We start from the raw sequence: 25,596 nt of genomic DNA on the forward strand, positions 1-25,596 counted from the left end.
TGCTTTTCACTCCTTTTATGATTTTGGGAATCTTCCTTCTGTTACGTGTGTGATTTCTTTATTATTATTTTTTGTTTTTTTATGATTTCATTTTATTTGGATTGTGTGCAATGTTTCTCAGCTTTAGAATCATTCAGTAGATAAACTCCCACACAGCCCAGGATAAGGGCTCGTCAAATGTGGGAGTTTGGGTTTTTTGTGGGTCTGAATGGGGACACATGCTGTCTCTGTCATTCTTTCTTTGTCCGGACCCTGTTTTTCTCCTCGTTTCCTAGTTCATTTGATTTATCTTTGGTTTCCCCATGATTATTTTTCACAATTACTGGTTTCGTCTTTACTGTGTTCCTTTTCTGGATCTACCCAGTTTTCTTTCTTCTGTTGGTTTTCTGTTTGCTCTTGCAAATAAGATGTTTGCTCTTCATTTCTTTTTTCTCTCTTGTCTTGTTTGACTTAAATTGGTTTCTTTCTTTCAAGAAAACAATATTTTTATTCAAACAATAATTGAATAAAATATTGTCTGTGATCCCCCCCCTTCCCACCCGATCCCCTGTTTCTTTTCTTGCTCACCCCTTCTCTGATGGATCCACACAGTGCCATACACCAAGGGCAAGTATACTCCATCTTGGTCCACGTTCCCTACCTTTACTTCCTATTCCTTACCGCTGCCTCCTCCTTCCCACACCTCTCGTCCTGAACCTCTTCCTGCTGCCCTCCCCTCTTCCCTCACCTGTCCCAGCCTGCTTGCCCCCCTCCCCCCTCCTTCCTCCCCCTTCCTCTTCCTTCTTTTTATCCCTCCTCCTCTTCCTCTTCACCCTCTTGCTGCAGCTCAGATTCCACATTTCTCACGACGGCTCCTCCAGTCCCACAACTTCACCTTCCTCCCCACGTATCTGCTGCTCCAGAAGCAAAAAAAAAAAAAAAAAGAAAGCCTTCTGCACCAAAGGAAGACAGATATTCATGTTCATGTTCTCTGTTTAAACTTGTCTTTTGTCCACCTTTCCTCCTAATCCTTTACCTTCTGTGGATAGCTCCAAAATGGGTTTTGTCTGGCTTCTGTCTCACACTGTCTCTTCTTTCTGTCTCTTTCTTTCACTGTCTTCTTATGTTCTTTGACCATATTTCTCTCTTTTCTCACTTTCTTTTTCTTTCTTCCTTTACCATTAGTTCTTTTTCAATCTTGTCTCTATCTATCTTTCTGTCTTTTTCTTACAGCGTCATTAGGTCCTAAATGTCTTAACTAATCCTTGCACGAAAGCTCAGGTATTCAGAGTTTACTTCCTCCAAGAGCCAGATCAGATTTATGATTATTAATGTCTTCACACAGTAAAAAGACTAATAGTTTTCCACTATAGGATGTTACAGACACTAATGTCAACATATCAGGAAATATCTTCGAATTACTGCACTTTCATAGTAAGTTCATAGTAATGTAAATCAGGATTTCTTGTGGTCATATTCTAATGTAACATTAGTCTACATTAGGCCAATAATTATTGGTCTATTTACGAAATAAAACATTTCCTTAGCTGTCTTAGTGTCTCGTCTACAACTGGAGGCACGGCACCCTGCAAACTGACCCTACAGTGCTGAGCTGTTTCCTGCCACCCAGGTCTTTCCCATGTTATCAGGTGTTAGGGTGCCGCACGGCGCAGCGCCTGACTCCTGTGTCGTCCCTCTGTACTCCCTGTCTCCATCAGCTTGTCTCCTTCCCCCCTCACCCCTCAGACCGTCAGGGGCATGGCCCAACACTTCCTCCGTAAACCTGACCCTGGATTTGTGCGGCATTGTGGGCGGAAAACTACCTGGGCACTCTATTGTAGCTCTAAAACAAAATATTTGATTTGTCTGCTGTGCAAAGTTCCAGGTCATGACATAATGAGAAAACAAGCTGTTGGATTCATCGCTGACGCACCTGTTGTGGCTTTAATGTCGGTTGCTATTTTGTGTGTTTTGTCTACGCTAGATGAAATTAAGTTGCCCTATGACATGCCCTTCACAATGCAATGCATTTCCTCCGATTATGTGTCTCTTTGAGTCCTCTGCTCTGCCAGTCTGAGGGGTGACAACTTCCATCAGGACCTTCACCCACCTCCCCCCGCAATAGTTGGCCATGTTGATGCCTGCCTGATCTAAAAGCACCCATTGTGGCTCATCTGTCTGAGAACTTCCTTCCTGACGCATCATGTCCAGTAAAGTCAGTTCTCAGACATCCAAAATACTTTAGACTGAAACCGAATGAATCAGAGATTCTGTCGACAAATTGAAAAAAAAAAACAAAACAAAACAAAAAACAAATGATATGAGTGCTTGTGAAAAGAAAGGGAAAAAAAAAACAGTCAGGTTCCATTTTAGGCACCATATTGGCTAACGCTAGTGTTCCCATGATACCTCAGTGTTGCTATGGTAAACTCCCTTCTGCGCCCCTGCACCTCTGAAGAACAGCTGCTGTTTACCCACCACTCCCCACTGCTCTGCCCACTGCTCTTCCCGGATAATCTTCCCCTTTCTGTTGCAGATTTTGAATCACTGCTGCCAAACAGTTTTGAGTCTGAAGGACATGTGTTCATTGCTCCCAGGTAGCCATGTTTGTGTGAATGTTTGATGTCATTGATGGTCGTCACTTTTTGGTCTTGTCTTTGACACACAACACACCTTTATTTTGTCCTATTCCCGCCTCATACTCAGCATCTTATATCTGTCATCTGCTTTCTTGAAATTCTGTTAATTGTGTGACGTTGAGTTGTTACTGTGTGTGTTGTCGGGTTCATTCCTTTGTTGTTCAGTAATTTCTGAGTGTTGTGTTTGGCCAGTCCTATAAACAGGGTTTGTACAGAGAATCAGAGAAGTTGCCCCTCATTCCATCGCAGTACCAGAGACACAGAAAATCAGCTTTGCCTGCTGCTACTGTGGTGCTGCATGTTTGTATTGCACCGATGTTTATAGGCCAAAGTCCCTGACAGATGAGCGGTAGAAAATGAGAAATGAGAGATGTTTATAGGAACTATTGGTTTGATTGTACAATACAACATGAAAAATAAAATTGGTATTGGATGTTAAAATGTGTAACGAGAAAAAAAGATTGAAATCCTCTTTGCATGTGCTTTTCCTTTATCATATCCTCCAGCAGCATCCTGGATTCTGTGACACACTGATAGAAATCTATTTTTCATTGTAATGCCTGCGCTGCACTCTGCAGTCCAATCCACATTTGCTTTTGACAGACAGGTGTTTTTGCTTATTTTCATTTAAGCTTGAAAACATGCATGCTGCACAAGACGGCTTCAAATGACCTTTCTATGATTTAACGCCTCTCCATTTTGTGTGGTGCTTTCCTCTGTAGAGGCCAAATGAGACAGGCAGGGCGTAAATGCTGTATTCATGTTTATTTTTACATTCTTCAGCTAAGTTTAAATGTCTTGTGTGTACCTCAGGGAGTACTGCAATGATCTGGAACTGTCCAACAACAACACGGAGTTCCTGCTCAACTTTATTGCTCTTATGGAGAAGGTGACACCAGACTCAAAACAATGTGAGTGTATTTGTCTTCACACACACAAAGTAGTGCTTTTAGAAATTAACCTTGTTAAGGCTATAATATGGCCTCCTGGCAGTGCAACCTCTTCGGTACAAAAAGGACATGAGCAAATGAAGTTTGATGTTTAACTTTTTTTTTTTTTTTTTAATTATATACATGAAAAGAAAATTGCCTATATATATATATATATATATATATATATATATATATATATATATATATATATATATATATGGAAGTGCCAACATTGTGTTTATATTTAGGTGATAATTTGCTCCTTCATAACCTGATTCTGGACACTGGCATCATCAGGCAGCTGGTTGACAAAGTGTGGAAGAATAAAGACTTGAATACGTGAGTATTAGTGCAAACTTGGGGAAGTTAATATTTTAGATAAGACAGTGGATCCGATTTAGATTTTGACTCACATTTTCTGTCTCTACTCTGCTGTCTGGCATTTAGATATGGCTTTCTAGCTGTGTTTGCTGCGACAGATGGAGGTGTAACAAGAGTGTTTCCGAACAAGTGAGTGCACTTACTTCGTTAAAATGGGGTGTCTGAGCTGCAGTTGCTCTGGAGTTCTGTTGTGTTTCTAACTTAGTTGTAAGGATTTGAAATCATCATATGCACGTAGAAGAGTAGAAAGTTTGCACATGACAAATTTACAGACTGGGTGTCTGTTGTCTTAAATCTCAGAGCTGCAGAAACATGGGAGGAGGACCCTGAGCCATTTAATGCCAGCTATTACCGCCGCAGTCTGGACAACAAGGGCTACATCTTCCGAGCACCTTATCGAACGGGTGAATGATGTTCTTAGTCTGGGGTTATATATCTCACACAGAGCCTTGTAATGCTTTGGCTCTTTGTCTCTAATGCTCTATACACGTGCGCGCACACACACACACACATTTATATATATATATATACCTTTTCTCCTTCAGTCAGGGATGAGCTGCTGAACCAAGAGAATGACACCATAGGCATCCTGGTCAGCACAGCTGTGGAAATCACAATAGGAGGAAAGACCATCAAACCTGCAGGTGGGCTCAAGCCTGAAAGAGGATGCTGCATTTTGTAATTATAGATCTTAAAGAAAATGCGTTAGAGCGTTTTACACATAATTACGCTTTCCTGTTTTTATTTTTTGTTAATTTGCGTGGTCATGCTTGTGCTCTGATTTTCTTTGTTCTGACTTTGTGTGTTTCAGCCTTGTTTTTATGAAATTACTGCAATTGATCTACTTTGTCTCTCTCAGTGGTCGGCGTGAAACTAGATCTCGAAGCCTGGACCGACAAGTTCAAGATTCTTGCCAGTAACCACACAGATAATCGTCAAGGCTCAAACACGGTGACATATTGAAATACAACTATAAAATATCCAGTGTTTACATTAGTAATGCTCACTGAATGCTAAGATCCTCAAATGTCTTGCTTTACTCTCTGGCAGTGTGGACCGAACAGAGGCTGTGAAATGGACTGTGAGGCCAACAGTGATGTAATTATTTCTCTATATTTTAATGATCCTCCTATGAACGGAATCAAACCTCAACACATTTTCCCCGTGCTTCCAGTTAACAGCCCATTTATGCCTCTGTGTGCAGGATCTCCTTTGTTATTTAATAGACGATGGTGGATTCCTGATCATGTCCAATCAGAAGGACGACTGGAACAAGGTGAAGTTAATAAAACGGTTTCTTGTCGCCGCCGCCTCTCGAATCTTTACACTGACCCTGAACAATGTTTCTAATCCTCCACAGGTGGGAATGTTCTTCAGCGATGTTGATCCCTATTTGATGCACGCCCTCTACAACAACTCTTTCTACAACCGCAAGCAGTCATTTGACTACCAATCTGTGTGTGAACGGATGCCCAACAGTGAAGCCGGAGCTGCGCCCAGAGGGGTGTTTGTGGTAAGAACAATAATTTAGCACCGGAAAGGACAAGGTGCATTAAATGAAGGGCAGCAAATATTCTGGATTAAATATTAGACATACAGAGACACTACTGGATATTTGACTTGAAATGCGCATGTATTTCGCCTCCATTTTTTTCTGTCTGCAGCCAACAATTGCAGATTTTGTAAACCTGGCTTGGTGGACATCAGCAGCCGCGTGGTAAGTACCTGTACCATATCTTACCCGTAAGTTTGAAAAGCACTTTTTTTTTTTTTTTATGGCTTGTGCTCAGTTAGCTCAGACCGAGCACCTGACACACAGCTGTCCTTCAAGACTGCTGCTTCACCACCTTTGAAGTCTGAAAACATCCGATTTTCATAGACATTGAAGTGAAATGTGTGTGTCATGGTTCGATTCGAAGATTCTTGCTAATGTTGCAGATTTACACAGAGCGTCTCTTCTGCCGCTGACAGTCAGTCACATTGGACAGTAGAGGACAGAGGAGAGATGTACTAGCGTCTGGGTTAAAAGCAGTTTAGTTAAATCACCAGAGCTGGTTGTGCTCCAATTCTGTTTCCATCACAGTTAGACTCAGTTTGGGTGGGGGGGGGGGGATCAAAGCTTCTATTCCCATTTCTTTATTTACCTCCATTTACCGTCATTACCTGTCTTGTCTCCACAGGTCCTTGTTTCAGCAGTTTATATATGGATTAGCTTATCATAGCTGGTTCGTCACAGGTGGGTGCAACGGGATTTTCATTTACTGAATCGTACTATCGTTTTGCATATTTTGTTAAATTGTCATCAAGCTTTGCAGCAATTAGACAAAAGCCTCAGTGTTCTAAAATTGTATAGTTTTGGTTACATTTGTTTTCACAGATGTGACAGAACTTGCAAAAGCTGTATATTTAAACTGTGTAAACAAATTGTGAAGTGTTGGGTTTTACAGCTTTTTCCAAGTGTCGGCATAAATCTTTACGCGTTATTTTTAGAAACAGAGCTTGTAGGCATCAGTTTTTGTGACTTTATGAATTTTCTCTGTGAACTGGTGATGCTGCAGATGAGGTGGATGCAGACGGAATCGATTCCAAAGAGCGGAGTTGTGTAATGATTCAGACCCAGTACTACTTAAGTAATCTCAGCAGCTCCTACAATATACTCCAGGACTGTGGCAACTGCTCCAGGTCTGTGCACATGTAAAAATGTATGCGTACACACACACACACACACACACACACACACGCACGCACATTCAGCTCACTGTGACAGATGCATAGTTACAGAGACAGATCCTTCTACTGGAGCTAATAAACTTATCCATGATTAAACCACATCAGCTTTAATGAAACGTCATATCATTGGCTAAATGAGCCTCAAAAGGCTGTCTTGTGAGTCTCCCTGATCCATTAGCAAATGAGCGCATGATGTAAGCAGTGGTGGGGTGGCGGGGAGTGTTGACTGAGTTTTGTCTCTCTGCAGGCTGATTCATGCCAAGAGGATAAATAACACCAACTTACTGTTTGTGGTGGCAGAGAAGATGCCATGCAACACCTGTGAGATAGAGAGGCTGTCCCAGGAGGAGGAGGAGTGTATCCTTTTTCACATTGTTTGCCAGCTGGCAGAGAGGAAATCAGACCGTCTAATCACGATTTTATCTCATTAACATACCTGCAGAAACACAGACGTTTCGCACTCATTTCCAGGTTATTTTTATCATGAATAATGAATCAATTTTTATCACGTGGCTTATCACCAGACATCGCATGAGGAATCAATGAATGGGCAAATGATTAGATGCTTGAGAAAAGAAAAAGGGATCAATTTCAAATTTCAAATTTTGTTCTTAATCGAGTCAATATCCAGACGTGGAGGAAAATCCCTGTGAAGAAATGGCTGTGGCACGTTATCGAAAAGGACCGTCCACCTGCTTTGACAATAACATCGCTGTAAGATTTTCAGACTCGCTTTGGTTTCTGCTCACAGTGCCAGTTAGGTTAAACATCAAGAGCAGGATATTTGCGTTAGAATCTGTAAATGACTGGGTCATATTTTTTTAGCTCATTACAAAGATTCAAACTGGCTTTTTTACTTAAACAGAATGCCACTAAGATTACCGGGACCTTATGACATGATCATGTTGTTTTATTTCTCCTTTCTTCTGGCTGCTTAGGTTTAGACAAATGCACTTATTTGCTCCTTTGCTTAAAATTAGATAAGAAAATTGTATGTTTTTTGTTAATATAAATTAGAAGCTGTGTTAAGTACTGAGCTTTCTTTATCATATTATTATTATTATTAGTTTCAGTTCAGTTTTTACAGCTAAACTAAGCTCATCAGTCCATGGTATATTCACATTAACAGGCCATAGACGTTATCAATCTTGCCATTTAATATAGTAATTAAGTGAATGCATTTCCAAACTATTCTGTTAACAATCTAAAATATATTCATTCAAGCTTCCTATTGGTCAGTTCTTTGAAAAAATAGAGAGCATCCTGCTTAAAAAATGGTTATTAGTCAGATGATAGATGTAACGAAGCATAAGGAATTAATATCAGTCACAGTTTTCAACAATAAAATAACAATAACAACTGTTTTCTTTTTTTGTTTGTTTGTTTGTTGTACCTCTGCAGGAAAACACATCAGACTGTGGGCGAGGCCACTCTTTCCGTCCGTCTCTCTCCACTTTACTGCTCATCCAGCTGCTGCTCCTCTATCCGGCTGTCAGCCCCCACATCCACTCTCTACTACATTAATTGCATTTTCCTCCACCTCGCCTTCTTTCAGCCCTCCCCAGCTTCTTTCCTTTCCCTCCGTCCCTGCTCCCCTGCCTCTCCCCCCTGATATAGTCATAGGTAATAATGGGACTTCCCATCACAGCAAGTCGGAAGCCCTGAGTGCCGCGCTACCCAGCTTGCTTCAGTTTGTGTCGCTTAGTGACAACTGCTGGACATTTGTGTCCTTAGCCAATTAACCTTCATCTGCTGGAAGAGTTGGTGGTGACGGACCACCTGGATCATCAGAGACAACATTCAAAAAAAAGAAAATGAAGCCCCCCCCCCACCGTACGCGTGCACATACACATACACACAGCCACCTCACCGCGTCCACCAACCACAGAGGGTAGAGGGGAAAAGAAGACATGTCAGTTTTTTTGACAAAGGTCTCACCACCTGACACACAGACTGGAGAGTTGAGGTTGTCTCATCCACCTGCACTTCTGTCAGTTAGACAGACAATGGGACTTCTCCACCTCCTCCTTCTGTCCATCTCAGAGTCTCAACACTCTGCCATTCACCTCTCGTAATGGGCTGTGGACCATTCAGCCACTAATAGCCACCATAAAAGAAAACTAAGAAAAATAAGAACTGTCAAATACACAAAATGTCAAGTATAAACTGCTGAAGTGATGAATATTCAAACCATCCAGTATATTTAGGTTTTAATTTGAAAAGGAAATTCAGTGTTAACCTAAAAAAGACATGGATTAATTTATGCACTATATCTACTTGCCAAAATGAGATAAACTTTCATGTTGTCTTATTTTTTATAGCCAAAACACAAGAAGACATGGCTTCTGATTTAGATTTAGGATAAACCACGAGAGGAGGTGTGGTCAGAAACTGAAGGCTGGTTCTTTTTGTGCAGCTCCCAATTATAAATTAATATTTTCAAAGACATTCACTGGGGGATTGGTGTAATTACACAACGATAATCATAATTCCTCCTTATATTGCCTCTTTGCGGCCAGTGCTATCTGTCTTACACTAGTAAAAGCTGTAAAATATGAGTCAGCATTCAGTTACTGCAGATTTGGTACGAAGTACCATCGATGTTGTGTAGTATTCTCCTTACCATCAATTGACCACGCTGACCTCTGGTTGAGACTGATGTTTAAAAAAAAAAAAAAAAAAACCTGAACCCTCTGATAGAAAAGCTCACCTCTGCCAATCCTCATGAGGCTTCTCCACTAACCTCTATATCACGATTTGTATACGTGCTTAACTTCTATTCACAGAACACCAAGCTCTCTGCCCCGTGACTCTCTCATAGTAGTTAAAGGTGAGGTTTTTCTTCTTTTTGGGCTAGTCTTTTTTTTTTTTTTTCTTCTTCTTCCTTTGGGGGCTAATTTTACCTTTGACTGATGCTGTTCAAGCTTCAAAACCATTCGCTGCTGGGGGATTGGGGCTTATCAACATTTCCAACAAAAGTGCAGAAGAGGCCACTAAATATGGTGATCACGTACGGTAGTACTCTGGTTGTAATCCGTCACAGTCCGTCATTTGATCATTAAGATGTGTGAAAAGTCATTTAGACTCCCATGTTTAGGAGCCGCTCTGTTTCATAGTGCCTTGACGCACTTTGTTTTGGAATGCATTGGCTGTGTAAGAGTAGAGCAACTGTACAGTACCTTCATAAAGCAGCCATCTTTGAGGCTTTGGAGCCTGTGGGACTGAATCTGTTGGCTATAGATATAGCTTTACACAGAGCCATCACACTGAGCAGCTCTAGCTTAATGTATTTGCCCTCTCAGCTGTGGTTACTGTGCCCCTTCAGAGCCACCTGACTGCCATTGTATGGAGTTACTATACCGTTCCTTTACAAAGCCATGTATAGATCTATGATAAACTATCAGTATACAGCAACTTAACTTTTATTAGGGCCTCCTGACTGCTACAGTTCTGCCTGAATCGTATGTGTTTGTGGATGGATGTATGTGTGTTAGTTTGTGTTAAAACCCCCTCACAGGGAATGTCTTTTTAAACGGAGTGTGTGAGGGATGACAGCTGTGGTAGCATAGCTGTTTCTCCCTGCTCATATGTTTGCAAAGGACAAAATCAAGTGTTGTTGCGGAGTGAGGAAAAAAAAAAAAGGGATTTTACCGAATCAAACCATCTGTCGGCTTAAATATTGATCTACAATACGGGAGCAGAGGTGCCTGAAAGAATGTGTAGTTCATCAGTGTTTAACAAATGCAACATAGATAACAAAGCCTCTATAATTGCCTTAGTTTTACACAATACAGAGCTCTGATATGTCCCCCACTCCTTTCATCTACACTCTATTTCACACACACACAAATTCGGTCCAAAAGAGTAATTCCCCTGGGTTTTTTCTTGGTAAGTAAAGTGAGCTCGAGTTTTGTGTTTCTACGTCTTGGAATGATTTAATATCGATATTCAATATCAGTTGATGTTTGTTCAATTCGATGCTTGAAAGTAGGTGGGAGTTTGTAAGATTTGAAAAAACCCCGGCCTTCAATGTTCACAGACCTCACTGTATTGCTCAGGTGGGAAGATTCACACAACGATTTGAACCTTAACACACACGCTGTACAGTTGTTGATACTCTTCGATGGGACAAATATGCTGGCACAGTAACTGCACGGCGGCTCTCGAGAAAGAAAACTGGGGAAAATAAATAGAAAGGCTAAAAGAAAACAACAAAAAATTGAAAATCAAGATTAGCATTTACATTTTGGTTCTTAGCATGGTTGGGTATGAGCCGAGGGTCGCCTGATTGACGGATGCAGTTTCACTTTTCTGGCATTAGTTTGTCTGTCCTGTGCCATTAATTCTGCCTGTATTATCCTATTTCCACTATCTGTAAATGAACGCTACACGTGCCTGTGGAAATGTACGCCCTGCGACTTCCTCTCTTTTCCCGGCTCTGTATGCTTACAATCAGACACACATACACATAGACATAAATATATAGGCCTACGGTTTGTGCACCTGCACCAAGACACTACGCACAAAGCTCCCACAAACGCATTTAAGCAAAAATGTAATGACACTTCATTCCCAGTTGGGAGATGTAAAGCACCAGACAGTAGTAACATCGAGCAAGTTTTTTTTTTGTGTGTGTGTTTTAGTTTTTTTTTTTTTTTCCTGTGACCGGGCAGGATGTCAGAGGCAAGCTCAGGGAGTGGGTCTCCACAGAGCAGCACGGGCCTGTCAAACAGAAAGTCACGGAGGAAGTCAATGTAGTTACACCTGAGTGTGCATCCTGACAGGAAATGACTTCTTAGTGGGCACACGTGTGATTGCTGTGATTTGATAAATATACTTTTGCCAAAAAAAAAAAACAACAAAAAAAAAAACAAAAAAAAAAACCAAAGGGGGGAAAAAAAAGAAAAAATAGAAAATTGGACCAGCTTGGGAGACAAGGGGGAGGGGCCACTTTGGGACACGCCCCTAAAATAAGTAAAAGGAGCGTTTTCTGCAAAGCCCCCTCCCGCCCCTCGCTGCATCTCTGTCGGTACGTCTCTGTGGGAAAGACACGTGTGTATGTGATTCTGTAGTCTGTAGTCTGGTGCTATGTGACCATGTTTGACAAGTGTGTGAAAAAATAACATCTAGAGGAAAAAAAAAAAAAGTAAAATCAGTCAAATCTTAAGTGAAGTCAAAATAATATATATAGGAATACAGCACTGTTGATAAGTTTGAAATCTGAAGTCAAAATGTTTTTAATTTCTCTGCGTTTGTTTCCGTTTCTTTTCTTTCTCGTACGTATGTGAGTGTGAATGTTTGTGTGTGTGTGTGTGAAAGATTTCGCTCCTTCTTTTCTGGGCACTGGTCCATGTCGCTCCATTCTTTTGTACAGATGAAGCTTAAAAAAAAGAAGAAGAAGAGGGCAAAATTTGTAAAATATTGTGTCTGTGACTCCTTGTAAAATATTTTCAAATTGTTTATTACAGAGAATCAGTTATTAAATATTGTTCATATTTTTCACTTCATTTCAGCGTGGTGTGGTGTTTGGTTTTTCATTGAGCTGCAGCTGGAGGTTTATTTAATTTGCTGGCTTAAATTGAAAATCGAAAATCTATAAAATAAGAAATTGTAACTGTATCAGTTGTAATACAAAATATACATTTTCATGGTGCAGTGTCAGAGTTCAACATTTTGGGAAATGTACTTTTTTTTTTTTTTCTTGCCCAGAGTTAGATGAATGTCTGTTTTACATTTGATCATGTATCATACTTTTTCTAATCTGGGAGCCATTTTCCAGGAAACATATCTCCCAAAATGCTGAGCAGAGTCTGAGCCTCATCAGCTCCTAATCATTACAAAAGACTTGATTTCCAACATCATCACTAACACAATTAAAAAGTTCAAATCAGGTGACGAAAGAGAATGTTTGTGGTCTACATTTGTCATGGATTAGCATGTTTATATTGTGCAGCTCCTCCGAGTTTTTCATGTGAATGTGTGTGAATCTCTCTGCAGAGTTGAAGAGCTTCACAGCGTGTTAAGGAAGTGTGTGAGGGCTTTGTGCCAGGTGTCCGGATCATCCAGGTAACAGGGATGACCTGCTCCTTTCATCACCACCACACTGTGATTGGCCAGATTGCTGAGGTTCTGCAGCGACACCTCCCCGAGCTGAGTGTCCTGGTCGCCATAAACAATCAGCGATGGCACCTGATGAGCCACAAATACACAGAAAATTAAAACCTGTTCCAAATGGGATTTGGTGGATGTCCTAACGAGAAAGAGAGAGAGAGAATGAAACAGCCTTTAATTTCATTAGGTGTGACTACTTAATGTGGCTAGCGAATTAGCTGCATAAAATAGCAAGCTTTTATTAGTTGTATTTGGGTGCTTTGCTTATAAGTCACAGGGCCTATTTGGTGTCAAAGCTGCAGGTTACAGCTAAACAGAAAGGACAGGTTAAAAAAATTTCCACAAGATCTCTGAATCTGCTTTGACATGATGACATTTTCTCCAAAACCACAGAGCACCATCTGCTTCTCCAGTAAGAGCATCCTGTGTTTCTGGAGGTGAACTACATCTCTGTAACACACACGTATCCTTCATGGATTAATCACTGTCACTTGGTTTGCCATCAAAGAAATATGATTTGGAACTTGTTTGGTGTTGGATGAAAGCCGATGGTGACTGTGAAAGTACAAAGTCATATCTTCTCCTGTCATGGTACCATGTAAAATTTCGCAGCCTCTTTCAAAATGAAGAGAAGGAAGGGCTGGAAATTGGATTTGACATTCACGGTTATTCAAGTTATCCTTTAAAAAGCAAATAAAGAGCACACATACCGTATAAAAAATACAAAATCCAGTGAAGAAAACTACAAAAGAATATCAACCAGAGGCATATCCCATGCACAGAATGTACCTTCACACTCTGGTACTGCTCTGTTGTGAACTTGTCTGTGCAGATAGGGGCAACAGGGATGTAAGCTCGTACGAGGGCCTGGTGCTGAAAGAGGAAGGGGAGGGAGTACATGCCGCTGAGGGACGGGCTGATCACCACCACGGGGCTCAGCCTTAACTGCTCACACACCTCCTTCAGAAAACTGGCAGGGGCCAGTTCTCCCACCGGCGCTGGGGCCTCAGCTGACTTAGATCGGCCAAGTCCTGTAGACAGACAGAGAGAGGGGCGGGAGATATTTGAGGCGATGATACAGCATGAGGGGAAGCTACAGTATGTCCCGCTCACCAGCAGCCTACCAGTTAAAGTGAGCAGTGGGGGCTGAAACTCATACGCGGTGAGGCACTCAGTCTATTTTCAAACTTTTACCACTCAATTGTTGCAATCTGCATGAAAAAGAGCTTTTTTCAAAGTCATAGCTCAGTTAACTCCATAAACCTGCTTAGAAGCCACAGGAAAAAAAAAAAAAGATTTCACAAGAAGGTTTCTTACATAAGTTGACCTCCAATGACCAGACATGGTGAAAATGGGGCTTTTAGGACCCCTGGACTCCTGGGAGTTCAGGGCCCTGGTTAGTAATCCAGACCTGTGTGAGGTAGTGAAGAAGGCCGCGTTTGTTTCCCTCTTACTCACCTGGCAGGTCGATGGCAACAGCGCAGCAGCCAGCTTTGGCCAGAGTCTCTAGAGTGCCGATGTCGAGCCAGTTTTCTGAAGTGAAACGGATACCGTGAAGGAGTAAAACTGACACCCTCGCTTCCCCTGCGGCTGGCTCACTTTTTCTGTAGAACAGCGGTGCTTTGCAGCTCTCCACCTGCACGCTCCCCTCTGACATCCGAACAGCTGACATCCTGAATGAAAAAATAAATAAATCGATTCACAGATCACTTTGAAAATTAACACACACTGTCATAATCCAACCAATTTCACTTTCAATTTATGGCTCTGAATTGTAAATTTGTCTGATAGGGCTTCACAATGTCAGTGTAAGAAACTCTCTTATTCTTCAACCTTTGACTCAGATGAAGCCTTGAAAGGGAAAAAAATGGTATAAAAACTTGTGACCATCTTATGGATGTAAAACTATGAAATGAAAATCGATTGGTAGCTATTTTTCAAACAAACATTTAACGTTTACTGTGGCAGTCACTATTCACTATCGAAGCATACACAACTCAAAAAATGTCATAAAAAAATAAAGAAAACAGCTGTTTGCAAACCTAAAATTAAAAAAAAAAAAAAAGTTCACATTTCCTATTAACAGAAAACAACTATGTAAATGAATGACAGGCATCAGGGAGCATTTCCTCATATGGGCACACCAATAATTTCCTATGTGCCACCTGAGAGTCCTGCTCAGTAAACAGGGACCGAAGTCAGAAGTCACATTTCTCCACAGAGACACGTGTTGCACAGTTTTACATCATGTCCCTGTTCATCTGTCCACAGAGCCTTTTGTATGCTGTCCCACAGGCCTGTCTGTCCCGGAGCAGCTGACAGGTTAAACAATCTGATCAAAGTCCACATTAGATCCTTTTTATTTATTTCGAGCTGGAGCTTCTGCTCTTCTTCGCAGAGCAACAAAAGAGCCCCTCTTCTTTTACCTGACACGTTTGCAGAGACGGTTTAACTCCGGACTCCAGCAGTTTACAGTCCAGCAGCAGCCGTAGTTTCACTTTATTTGCCGGAAAACAGGAGGCGAGGAAAAAAAAAAAAAGCCTCTGGAAATATTCTACTGACGACTAGCGTCTGTTCTGGAGAACTGCTTTCATCATGGCAGCAGACTAAAGCTGTGTTGCACACTGAGGAGTAATGTGGAGGAAGGACCGATGAGCCTCTTCGTTAATCAGTAATTCAGAATATTGATCGGCTGCGTTTCGGGGATCAGGGCTTCTGTTTGAATAACAGCAGTGTTGCGTTTGGCTTTTTGTGTTTCAGGATTCAGGATTTTTCTTTCTGTTTTGTTTGTTTTGTTTTGTTTTGTTTGTTTTGTTTTGTTTTTTTTTTGTGTGTGTTTTCGTGGATTTCCAAAGTCAATGAACACTTGGAGGATTTGCCACTCATCAGACTGATCGTAACAAATAAAAAGAAAGAAAGAAACCCCTCCACAGGTCTGTGGTCACACTTGTATCAGAGTATTATAAAAGGCTCTTTATCTACCGCAGACTACAAACAATGAAACTGCTTCTCTCCACACTTCTGCTGACAGTGGGGCTGGTTACCGGTAAGAATATTTTCTGATATCTATTTTTAATTTTAAGTAAATCAAAGTTTCTAATCAATGTTATCAGGGCAGTGACTTTTTAATGTTCGTGCGTATTTTGTCAGCAGATTTTGAATAAACGACAAAATAACAAATACCTTAAAATATACAACCAGCAATTTCTTCTCTGTTTTTGGATTTTTACTGAGAACGTGGAATTAAAGGTTTTGTTTAAGTTTTCTAGCGATACATGCTGGTGATTGTTGGAGTTGTGCTGTTGTGCTGTTTCAGTAACCAGATATGTTGCTCTTAAAAGCTTTTTCTGGCCTCAAAGACCAGCAGCTGCCAGGCTCTTGGTCCAAAGGTTGTATGTGTGCAGGCTCAGGCCCAAATGATGTAGTTTGGTAGGAGTTCAGCTACCACCTGCACCCCTGATCAAACGCTGTTGAGACTGTGCTGGTTCTGGTTCTGTTGTGTGCTCCCAGGGCACCGCAGCTCTCTGAATGACTTCCAGCGCTCCGAGGGCAGAGAACTGGTGCCCACCTCCTGGAATTCAGCTCGGGTGTTGATGTTACGGCGGGTGAACCTGGAGGAATGTGCCCTCCGCTGCTCACAGTCACTGGACTGCAGGTATCCTTATTAAATACACCTAAAGGCATCACAAACCTCAGATGTCTGTTTATTTCTTGGTTAGAAAAAGAGAGCAATCAATAAAGGCCTTCAAAACATCCCCCCCCCCCCATCAGATTTTTTTTTTTTTTTTTTTTACACCTCTGACATGAATCTATTCCTCACCACCAGAGCATTCAACTACGAGACACGCCCGGTTGTCACCTGTAAGCATTTGCCTTGGGTGGGTGACGGCAGCAACGCAGAGGTGAAGAGAAACGTAAACTGCGACCTCTACGAAAAGAAGGGTGAGATTCACACAGACCGAGAGATCAGCTTCCTGTTGGGTGCTGTTGTTTAATCGGCTGTTTTCGATGTGAAGTCTATGTCAGGAAGTGCATCGTGGGGAAAGGGGAAGACTACAGAGGCAAGGTTTTCACCACAAGAAGCGGCCTCACCTGCCAACAGTGGTGGTCCAAGTTTCCTCATGATCACAGGTACAGCACTGAAACATCACTTTGAAAGAAATACCGAATAATACCTAATCATACAAGTATATACCTGTGCATACTGACCAAATTGTGGGCATAAAGGATTACTTTTAATGTCAGTGATTGTGAAGCTCTGATCTTTTCCTGTTGTTTAGTTTGTGAGTTGCAGTTCAGTCTTAGAAAGGTTTAGTTGACCTGGGCTTTCTTTACCTGCGTGGATGTGTCATTGAGTGAAGCTGAGATCCACATAGAGGTCGTGCGGTCTAGCTGAATTTCATCTATGTAGCAGAAGGAGCACTCAGTGACATATAATTCAAACCAAGAATGTGCTTTGCCCAAGATGCCTGTTGTCAGACAGTCCAGAGAGCCGGATGTGGTGATTCAAAAGCTGCCGAAATGTCCAGAATGATAAGGACGGAGAGGCTGAGCTGCTGCTGTAACCGTTCCAGTGGAGTGCTCACTCTTAAAAATCTGTCTGTTTTGGATCACTGAGAGAGCGTAGGCCTGAAAACTTTCAATAAAAATGGGTTTAGTGAGTCCGGTCAATAGTTCTCCACTTGAGCAGGGTCCAGCACAGTTGTAGTCAGAGGTATTGTTACATCATTCTCAGTAAGAGGGGTACAAAGACATGCACTTGACTTGGGGAGACAGGGATGGACACGTGGGAGGACTTCTCCATTAAACCCTGCAGCACTGCAGCACTCTGTGGCATCATTTATCGGACCGCATGAGAGCCCGTCACTGACTGCAAAAACTCTCTCAGGTGGACTCCAGCAGCGGCTAATGGCCTGGAGTTGAACTACTGCAGGAATCCAGACGGGGATCGCATCGGGCCCTGGTGCTACACCACGGATCCCGAACGTCGCTATGAAAGCTGCAACATTCCCCAGTGCAAAGATGGTACAGAGACATTAAACCAACGTGATCGTCAATGCTTTAATGAGGGGCTCTGAAATTTCTTTATAATTTACTGACATTTTTTACACAATTTCCTACTAATCTAAGGGAAAATGTAGACAATATTCAGTGAAAGTCCAGAAGTCACATTGTTTATTTATTGCATAATCTTTCTAGTTATGTACACAGGAAGACATTTTTGAAGATATATTTGCATTCTCTATTAACTTGATGTGCACTGACTAAAAGAGGGCTACTTGGTTAAAAAGGTTGTAATTAAGCCTCCATCAACCATAACTACCAACAAATCACGCAGTCCTAAAATGATAATATTGTGACATTACTACTTTAAAAGGACTTATTTGGAAATGATGGGTTTTCTTTATGTCTGGTCTTTACCTCCGCTCACCTGACTCACTTTGACTCTGACTTTCTGTGTTTGTTTGTTTATTTGGTTGTTTTTGTTTTTTTGCAGAGGTATGTATCACATGCAATGGAGAAGACTACAGAGGGCAAGTGGACCACACTGTGACCGGCAGAGAGTGTCAAAGATGGGACCAGCAGTACCCTCACCAACACATCTACCAGCCTGAAAAGTAACTGTAGCTGTATTACCTGTCGTGTACCTGACCAGCCACACAAAGTCCATAACCTGAATTTACCAGCATTTACATTTGAGTGATGCAGTCCTGCCGGTGCTTTGGTTCATAGTGTGGATATAAAATGATAGCTCATGTGTATTTTTCAGGTATCCTGATAAGAGTCTAGATGATAACTACTGTCGCAACCCTGATGCCTCGCCGGTGCCCTGGTGTTACACCACCGACCCTGAGGTGGAGAGAGAAAACTGCGAAATCAGCAAATGCAGTAAGTTGGTGATTTGTTACTGTGACACTATTAAAACGCTCATCTCCAGATTAGACGTGGAACAATTAGTCATACAGATTTTTTTAATGGCAAAGTGCTTATTATATGCTGTGTCTGCTATCTGAAAAACACGAGGTTTTGCTTGTTTCTTAATCATTTCTGATAGTATGGCTTTGGACATTTGTACAAGACATGTTTCATTATTTAGCTACAGTACACAGATCAAATGTTTCAGCGATGTTGCCTGGTATTCAAAGTTTACTGGATTTAACCTTCTTCCTCGTTTCCCTCGTTTCATTTTAGTTGTTAGTTAGAGAGGTAGGCTAAATAGAGCTGATTACTGTGACATTAAGTCACTGTAATTAAATTCAGACAAAAGTAAGTTTTCCCTGGTTGTGCAATTACCTCCCAAATTGTGCGACGTTTTGTTATTATGTAAGTCTTTATTTGGATAGACCACCTACTGAGTGTTTACAGAGTGTGTAACATTTCACTTTTGAATTTTGTCGAGCTTCCTGATTCTCAGTTAATCTTCTAAAAACTTAAATAGTTGAATATCAAACTAACCTATTGATTCATATGTTATAACATTTTTACTGTGATAAAGAATACATTTCATTCATTTATAGTACTGGTAGGCGTAGGCATATAAATGAAAAAGCAGTGCTACCTGTTTTTAAGTTAGGACCAGCATTGTTCATATTTAAGAAATGACATGTCAAACTAATAAATTCAAATGCTCAAACATTTACTATTAAATTAATAAAACCAAATGGAACTTCAGTGTTTAGGCCAAAAATTTGACATGAGTTGTGAGTTGTGCAACAAGAGACTGGCAGCAGAGGTATTTCCACTGAGAGCACAAAGTCTATAAGATAGCACCATCCTGTGGCGCAGCCCGAAAAAAAGAAATCATTGCTTCACATTAAAATCATTATAATCAGCAACAAAAACATTACATATAGTCTTTTGTCGTGGATGCATGTGTTTTAATTTAAAAATGGGCTGGAATAGCTAAAGAAAGATCACTGACAGGACCATATGGATGTATTCAGTCTGACAGCACGACTACTCTGAAATTTATAGTCCCAGTCCTTCTGTGCTGCCCTACAGGAAATACTGGGATATCACTGCTGAAACAGATTCAGCTCAAACAAACCCATCCCCCTAAAATAGGGTTGTCATAATATAAATTGCTAAATCCACAAAAGCTCCTTTTCTCCCTTCATTGGTGAATACTCCTGATCAGTGGGCCCGCCATCCATCATGTCACTGAGCCCCTGATTTATCCAAAGAAGACTTGTATCACTAATTTATTTCCTCTGCTTTCTGGTCGCCCTGCCCAGCTGAGGTTCGCATTGAGAAACGGCAGCGCTCCAGCTTTACCACAAACTGTTTCCGTCGCCGCGGGGAGGATTACCGTGGTAGAGTCAACGAGACGACGTCAGGAATCCCTTGCCAGCGTTGGGATGCCCAGTATCCTCATGAGCATCCTTTCTACCCAAACACATATGAATGCAAGTAAGCATGATGGAGAAAAAGAAAGAAGTTGAGGGTGTTTGAAAGATGAAAGTACTCTGGGTGCTGTTTGACGTGAATATTCATATGAAGGTGTCCCTGCAGTGAAGTTTCTCCTGATCTTATTTCTCTGCTGGCAGTTGACAGTATATGAGAGATTGTTAGCATTGTTAATTAGCAGCTTGCTCTGAGTGACATTGTGGACGTGAAATGAGTATTAAAATGTGTTTGTCACACAGCGGCCATTCATCATGCCAAAATCCAAAAGGACTTCGTCCAGCCAACCACTTCTGGCAGAAGTTAGAAGAAATGTTTTGATGTAATCATCATATATAAGCGAAAAGGCGCTAGTTTGTCATTTAATGCAACTATGATGAGACACAGTGAATAATGATCAAGCTGATTGCATGTCGCGCCTCCTCCAGGGGTTTGGAGGAGAACTACTGCCGTAATCCAGATGGATCAGAGGCTCCTTGGTGCTTCACGTCTGTGCCAGAGATGAGGACCGCCCTCTGCTTGCAGATCAAACGCTGTGCAGATGACATAGAAGCAGAAGGTACAGCTCTTGTTTCATATTTGACAAAAACAATAATTCAATACTTGCAACATTAGCGTTGGTGGCCTAATTACTGCAGAAACTGTCTCAACTGTATATATATTCTGTGGGGATGATGCAAGGCCACTGTAACCAAGACTCTGGTAACACAGAGGCCATTAACAAGTCACTTACAAGGTAGCCCAAAGTTTGACAAGGTTAATTATTAATTTATTTGCATTAATGTATTAATATGAATGTAATAATATCTTTTATTTTCCAGGAACAGTGCTCATTAAGAAAATACGTTCACCCCAAGAGTTAGATGCTCAGCTGTAGCAGCTGCCTGGATTACTTTTCATTGTTTGGACACAACTAGGCGACCTGATTCCTCTTCTTTCCACTCTGCTGGTTGCAGCTTCTTAGTTAAGCAACAGACTGGTAGTCTGGTATCCATCTCATCCAACATAGAGCAAATAAGTGCATTTGCTTATTTGCTAACTTATAATGAACATTGTTGCACCAGAGTTGGCCAAAAAGCTTTTTTCTATCTGTTATCCTGAGAAATGGCTATACAATTGAACTCTCCACATGCGGTGTCCTCAGCTGTCGCTACACTCCTGCATAAGGACAAACATAGGACAGACCTATCATATTGTTTTCCATAATTTCAGGTTACTATTAAGGTAAAAAAAAATGTTTATATTAATGTCAATGTAATAACAATGTCTTTTTCAGATTGCTACCATGAAAACGGAAGAAACTACAGAGGAATGGTCCGCAAAACCCGTAAAGGGATCACCTGCCAGAGATGGAACGTTAACACGCCTCACCAGACCAGGTACGATGACAGTTACATTATTTTTTACTCTCCATCTACACATTTTTTTATTGAACAAGAAGAACACAGTCTGGAAGCCTCAGTGGAGTTTTGCTGTGATGTCTGTTCACACTAGAAAAGTAACAAAAGACAATACACTGAAAACAGTCAATATGCATGAAAAAAAAATTGGCAATGCTTCAGTAGTGCAATTGCTTTTCTCCCACAATGCATTGCTCAAAGGAAAGAAAAGAGCTGCTGTTACATTTTTGGAAAATACATTTTGCTGCCTCTTTGTTAAATGTGGTGTTTTGATTGATTTAGAGTTATAAGAGAAGTTGGCCTCTTTCATACTAACTTCAAAATACTGATGTTAAAAAAAAAAATGGAAAAATGGAAGAAGATGAATCTTAATTGCTGGCTGCACAAAATTCATGACATTTATTTGGTGCTTATAGCTTTAACTAAAACAGTCTGTGCTGTTTTCCAGGATCAACCCAAGGACACACCCTGAAGCCAATCTAACAGAGAACTACTGTCGTAATCCAGATGGGGACCGGCATGGCCCCTGGTGCTACACAACTGACCCCAAAACTGAGTTTGATTACTGTGCCATCAAACAGTGTGGTACAGATATAAACCAATGTTTTCTTTGCCTATCTTAAGGTGCACTTGTAAATGTTGTTTTATTCACTGTGCAGTGTAAGTTCACTTAGTGCCTCCGTTTGCTGTCAGCAAATTTAACATTTCATTTATTCCTCAATGCTTTCAATCAGCTGGAGAGAGAGTGTCCCTGACGGAGTCAGTAGGTCAGTTTCTGAATTAGAATTAAGTAGCCTGCGATTTCCAAGTTGACAACAAGCATCCTTGTGTATTCTCACAATATAATTCCACTTTTCTTCACGCATTCTTATGAACACAGAGAAGGTTGAGTTTAGTGAGTGTGGAAAGAGGGAGGACCGTGTCCAGAGGACAAGGCTGCGTATCGTGAATGGGATTCCCGGAAACTCACCGTGGACAGTGAGCCTCAGAGACAGGTGACTCTGACGGCCAACAGTGTTCAGTCATGAACAAGTAAAATCCACTCTGCTGAGCTGTGTGTGACCTCTGACCTCTGTGTGCAGGAAAGGAAACCATTTCTGTGGAGGATCCCTGGTAAACCCCAGATGGGTGATCAGCACCAAACAGTGTTTCTCCTCTTGGTAAACCTTATTTATTTGAAGGTTTTTGAAGAAACAACCCATCAGCAGGGCGCAGAAAGATCATTTAAATTCATGAGCTGCCAAAAAAAAAAGCAGCCAAAATCCACTAGTGTGCAGACTGAACAAACAGAAAACATTCCTGAAAACATTATCCTGTACACTGAGGTGAAAAACAGGATTTAATGTGACATGCAAATGCAAAATAAAGTTGTTATTTATTCACCAACAGGATGGTTAAAGCTAACCCACACTTATGACTAAACATCAGGATGTCTCAGCCGCCGCTGCTTAAATTTGATGCATTTTTAGCCACCATTATTCTTAGGATGGTAATATTGGTCTATCCATTTGGTCCAAATTCTGATATTCCTACAGTTGCTTGTTGGACAAAAAAAAATTGGTACGCACACACACATACTTAGTATCCAGTTAAATTATTGCCTTTTTCTCATACCACCATGAACATTTATGAGATAGAAATTTAATGAACACATTCATGCCTCCCATGAATGGAAGGCACCAGTCATTGCTTAATAGCTCCATTTGGATCCTCAGTTCAAAATAGATATTTTTGAAATATTTAGACTGACCAAATATAAACAAAACTAATGGTGCTAATCTGAACATTTTAGCAGACTAGCATGATAAACTACAGTGAGTGAACTTGGATAGTGTTTCTGTGTTATTTGCATGCATTCACACGCAGCTACGTGGACCTGCCTGGGTACTCGGCCATGATGGGAACACTCTTTCGAGATCCGCAGGAAGGAGAGCCCGGCGTGCAAACCATCCCTCTCACCAAAATCGTCTGCGGGCCTTCTGAGTCTCAGCTGGTTATGTTACAACTGGAATAGTGCGTTCTGTCAAAGTGTCCTCAGCATACATACGCACACATACTCAGACATATCAATAATCTCTTGCTGACTCCTTATTCTTTCTGTAGCCCTGCCCAGTTTAATGAGCGTGTCTCTCAGATCTGCCTCCCTCCTGAGCGCTACATTGTAGCTGAGGGGACGACCTGTGAGATCGCTGGATGGGGTGAGACGAGAGGCAAGTATGAAACGATAACCTCTCTCTGAGTCCACAGCATTCCTTGTCATGCAGCTAAAGTTTGCTTCTTTGACACTTAATTAATAATAGATTGCTTTGGAAAAGCCTTCTTGTTTCTGCCCTTGATGTCAAGGTGAAGTAAAAGGGAAAGCCCTAAGGCTCGTCAGACCTTTGAGCAACAGATGGCGATGCTACTTCTTTAGCTATTCAACATCTATGCACTTTCCTTTTCTTTTCCAACATCACTCTAAACTGATTTGCTGCTAACTTGTTCCTCCTCCTCACCTGTTTCTCAAGGGACTGGAGATGAGACTGTCCTTAATGTGGCCCACATACCAGTTCTTAGTAACAAGGAGTGCAACAAATACTTCAGAGGTCGTGTTCGCGAGAATGAGATGTGCACGAGCTCCTTCCAGGGTGGAGTGGGTGCCTGTGAGGTAGGTGTCCCTGCAAACATGTGCAATGTCAAAAGATTTACTGTCGATGTTTAAAAGAAATATTTGTAGTTTTCATTTGGATCACTGGCTATTTTCTTTTTAAGAGTATATTTTGACATTTTGCCCTCAGTAGTTTGTTTATAGTAGTGATTCGGCCATGAAGTGGCTGCCAAACCAAAGACGTTGTTAATATGGTATAAATTTTAACCACTAGGTCACTGGGGTGCCCCACTATTCGCTGTTTTCTTTGGCATTTACTTCAGTATTGAACATTTTCCACTTTCTCCCACAGCTTTTAGATGATATACTAACTCTCATACATGGCATTTAAGTACACCAACATCCTGCAGCTGGTTAGCTTCGCTTAGCATAAACGATGGAAACAAATTGCACAAGTCTCTGTCTGCAGGTAACAAATTCCACCTCCTGGTATCTTTAAAGCTCTATATCAGCAACATTACCCACTAATTTTTGTCCATCCAAAAGACAATGTTGACTGTTAGCGGTTTTTCCCGTTTTTGGCTGCTGACTCCTGCTTAAAATTTATATTGAATTCATAGAGAAGCTCAAGTACAAAATAGAGACGAAGGTTGGCTGGGTGCTCCGGAGCTTTCGCCATGCTATTAGGAGGGTTGTGATAACACTGGAAAGATCCAGGCTTCATGCAGAGTTAAGCTGGCAGGCCGTAACTTCATGTTTACTGTACAGGCATGAATATTATTGATGTCCTCCTCGATGTCAAATTGTGCCTTTGATGGCCAAGAATACCACCAAACAGTGCAGGAAGGGTGCAAAAAGAGTTCAGATTCTGAAAGTGAGGAAAATGCTTTTGAATGGTGAAAATCACTTAAGCGAAGAGCACGGAGCTATTTATATGTTCCCGTATATCAATCACATCCACCATTCAGATAATGGACGTCTACTGGTCAAGATGAGACTCCGAGATGTCATAACGGAGACAAATAATGACTGCAGGGTCTGTGTGTCTGCAGAGAGACTATGGTGGCCCTTTGGCATGTCAGAACAGGGACTGCTGGGTACTGGAGGGTGTGATTATCCCCATGAGGCGCTGTGGACACCCAGGACAGCCCAACATCTTCATCCGTGTCTCTGTCTACGTAGACTGGATCAAGAAGGTCATGGAGATGGCTTAAAGACACATTCCGCTATCTAACAAGGAACTGATCAAATCCGCTATCAAACTCCTCTGGAGCAGTTATTCATTTATTCATTTATGCATTTACACTTTTGTTTTTGCTCAGATTTTTCTTTTACAATTCAAAGTGAAAGCAATGCATCAAATTGTATGGTCACATTTTATTGTATAAGATTTTGTTATTAATTTCAATATTATTGTTTCATTTTAAGATGTA

The 25,596-nt window shown here is 41.3% G+C and overlaps 3 protein-coding genes across 4 annotated transcripts in view; 2 read left to right on the forward strand and 1 right to left on the reverse strand.

The window, feature by feature from the left end:
- Window positions 1-12,168, forward strand: part of cacna2d2a (calcium channel, voltage-dependent, alpha 2/delta subunit 2a) — a 133,272-nt gene extending 121,104 nt beyond the window's left edge. Inside the window, exons 23-40 of one of the 2 annotated variants that reach the window (XM_029501182.1) lie at window positions 592-610; window positions 2,058-2,059; window positions 2,516-2,576; window positions 3,432-3,529; window positions 3,799-3,889; window positions 3,998-4,060; window positions 4,232-4,335; window positions 4,477-4,575; window positions 4,791-4,882; window positions 4,982-5,029; window positions 5,136-5,207; window positions 5,292-5,444; window positions 5,596-5,648; window positions 6,112-6,167; window positions 6,490-6,613; window positions 6,909-7,018; window positions 7,293-7,375; window positions 8,063-12,168. In XM_029501182.1, the coding sequence (XP_029357042.1) occupies window positions 592-610; window positions 2,058-2,059; window positions 2,516-2,576; window positions 3,432-3,529; window positions 3,799-3,889; window positions 3,998-4,060; window positions 4,232-4,335; window positions 4,477-4,575; window positions 4,791-4,882; window positions 4,982-5,029; window positions 5,136-5,207; window positions 5,292-5,444; window positions 5,596-5,648; window positions 6,112-6,167; window positions 6,490-6,613; window positions 6,909-7,018; window positions 7,293-7,375; window positions 8,063-8,185 (1,451 nt within the window). In that variant the 3' untranslated portion in view covers window positions 8,186-12,168. The remainder of the gene's footprint in view (window positions 1-591; window positions 611-2,057; window positions 2,060-2,515; window positions 2,577-3,431; window positions 3,530-3,798; window positions 3,890-3,997; window positions 4,061-4,231; window positions 4,336-4,476; window positions 4,576-4,790; window positions 4,883-4,981; window positions 5,030-5,135; window positions 5,208-5,291; window positions 5,445-5,595; window positions 5,649-6,111; window positions 6,168-6,489; window positions 6,614-6,908; window positions 7,019-7,292; window positions 7,376-8,062) is intronic. The other variant, XM_029501181.1, reaches the window with a different exon arrangement.
- Window positions 12,169-12,325: 157 nt separating this feature from the next.
- On the reverse strand, window positions 12,326-15,282 carry abhd14b (abhydrolase domain containing 14B). Its single transcript, XM_029501184.1, has 4 exons — window positions 15,199-15,282; window positions 14,231-14,445; window positions 13,562-13,803; window positions 12,326-12,850 (listed from the first exon to the last, which is right to left on the reverse strand). The coding sequence occupies exons 2-4, from the start codon at window positions 14,442-14,444 to the stop codon at window positions 12,671-12,673; spliced, it is 636 nt and encodes a 211-aa protein (XP_029357044.1). The 5' UTR covers window position 14,445; window positions 15,199-15,282; the 3' UTR covers window positions 12,326-12,670.
- A 442-nt stretch (window positions 15,283-15,724) lies between these two features.
- On the forward strand, window positions 15,725-25,596 carry mst1 (macrophage stimulating 1). Its single transcript, XM_029501183.1, has 17 exons — window positions 15,725-15,818; window positions 16,283-16,427; window positions 16,599-16,714; window positions 16,789-16,903; window positions 17,661-17,797; window positions 18,270-18,390; window positions 18,543-18,661; window positions 20,008-20,182; window positions 20,605-20,735; window positions 21,453-21,555; window positions 22,025-22,169; window positions 22,429-22,571; window positions 22,659-22,736; window positions 23,443-23,589; window positions 23,680-23,786; window positions 24,084-24,223; window positions 25,216-25,596. Exons 1-17 carry the CDS (start codon window positions 15,770-15,772, stop codon window positions 25,375-25,377), a joined length of 2,133 nt encoding a protein of 710 aa, XP_029357043.1. The 5' UTR covers window positions 15,725-15,769; the 3' UTR covers window positions 25,378-25,596.

Source organism: Echeneis naucrates, chromosome 5, assembly GCF_900963305.1.
Source record: "Echeneis naucrates chromosome 5, fEcheNa1.1, whole genome shotgun sequence".
Lineage (NCBI taxonomy): Eukaryota > Metazoa > Chordata > Actinopteri > Carangiformes > Echeneidae > Echeneis > Echeneis naucrates.

Coding starts and splice junctions, on each gene's coding strand:
- abhd14b (XM_029501184.1), bottom strand. CDS start 14,444: ATGTCAGCTGTTCGGATGTCAGAGGGGAGCGTGCAGGTGGAGAGCTGC. Junction 13,804..14,230: donor TGTTGCCATCGACCTGCCAG/GTGAGTAAGAGG, acceptor GTCTGTCTACAG/GACTTGGCCGATCTAAGTCA. Junction 12,851..13,561: donor AGCAGTACCAGAGTGTGAAG/GTACATTCTGTG, acceptor GTGGCTCATCAG/GTGCCATCGCTGATTGTTTA.
- mst1 (XM_029501183.1), top strand. CDS start 15,770: ATGAAACTGCTTCTCTCCACACTTCTGCTGACAGTGGGGCTGGTTACC. Junction 16,904..17,660: donor AAGTTTCCTCATGATCACAG/GTACAGCACTGA, acceptor AAACTCTCTCAG/GTGGACTCCAGCAGCGGCTA. Junction 23,590..23,679: donor GTTATGTTACAACTGGAATA/GTGCGTTCTGTC, acceptor TTCTTTCTGTAG/CCCTGCCCAGTTTAATGAGC.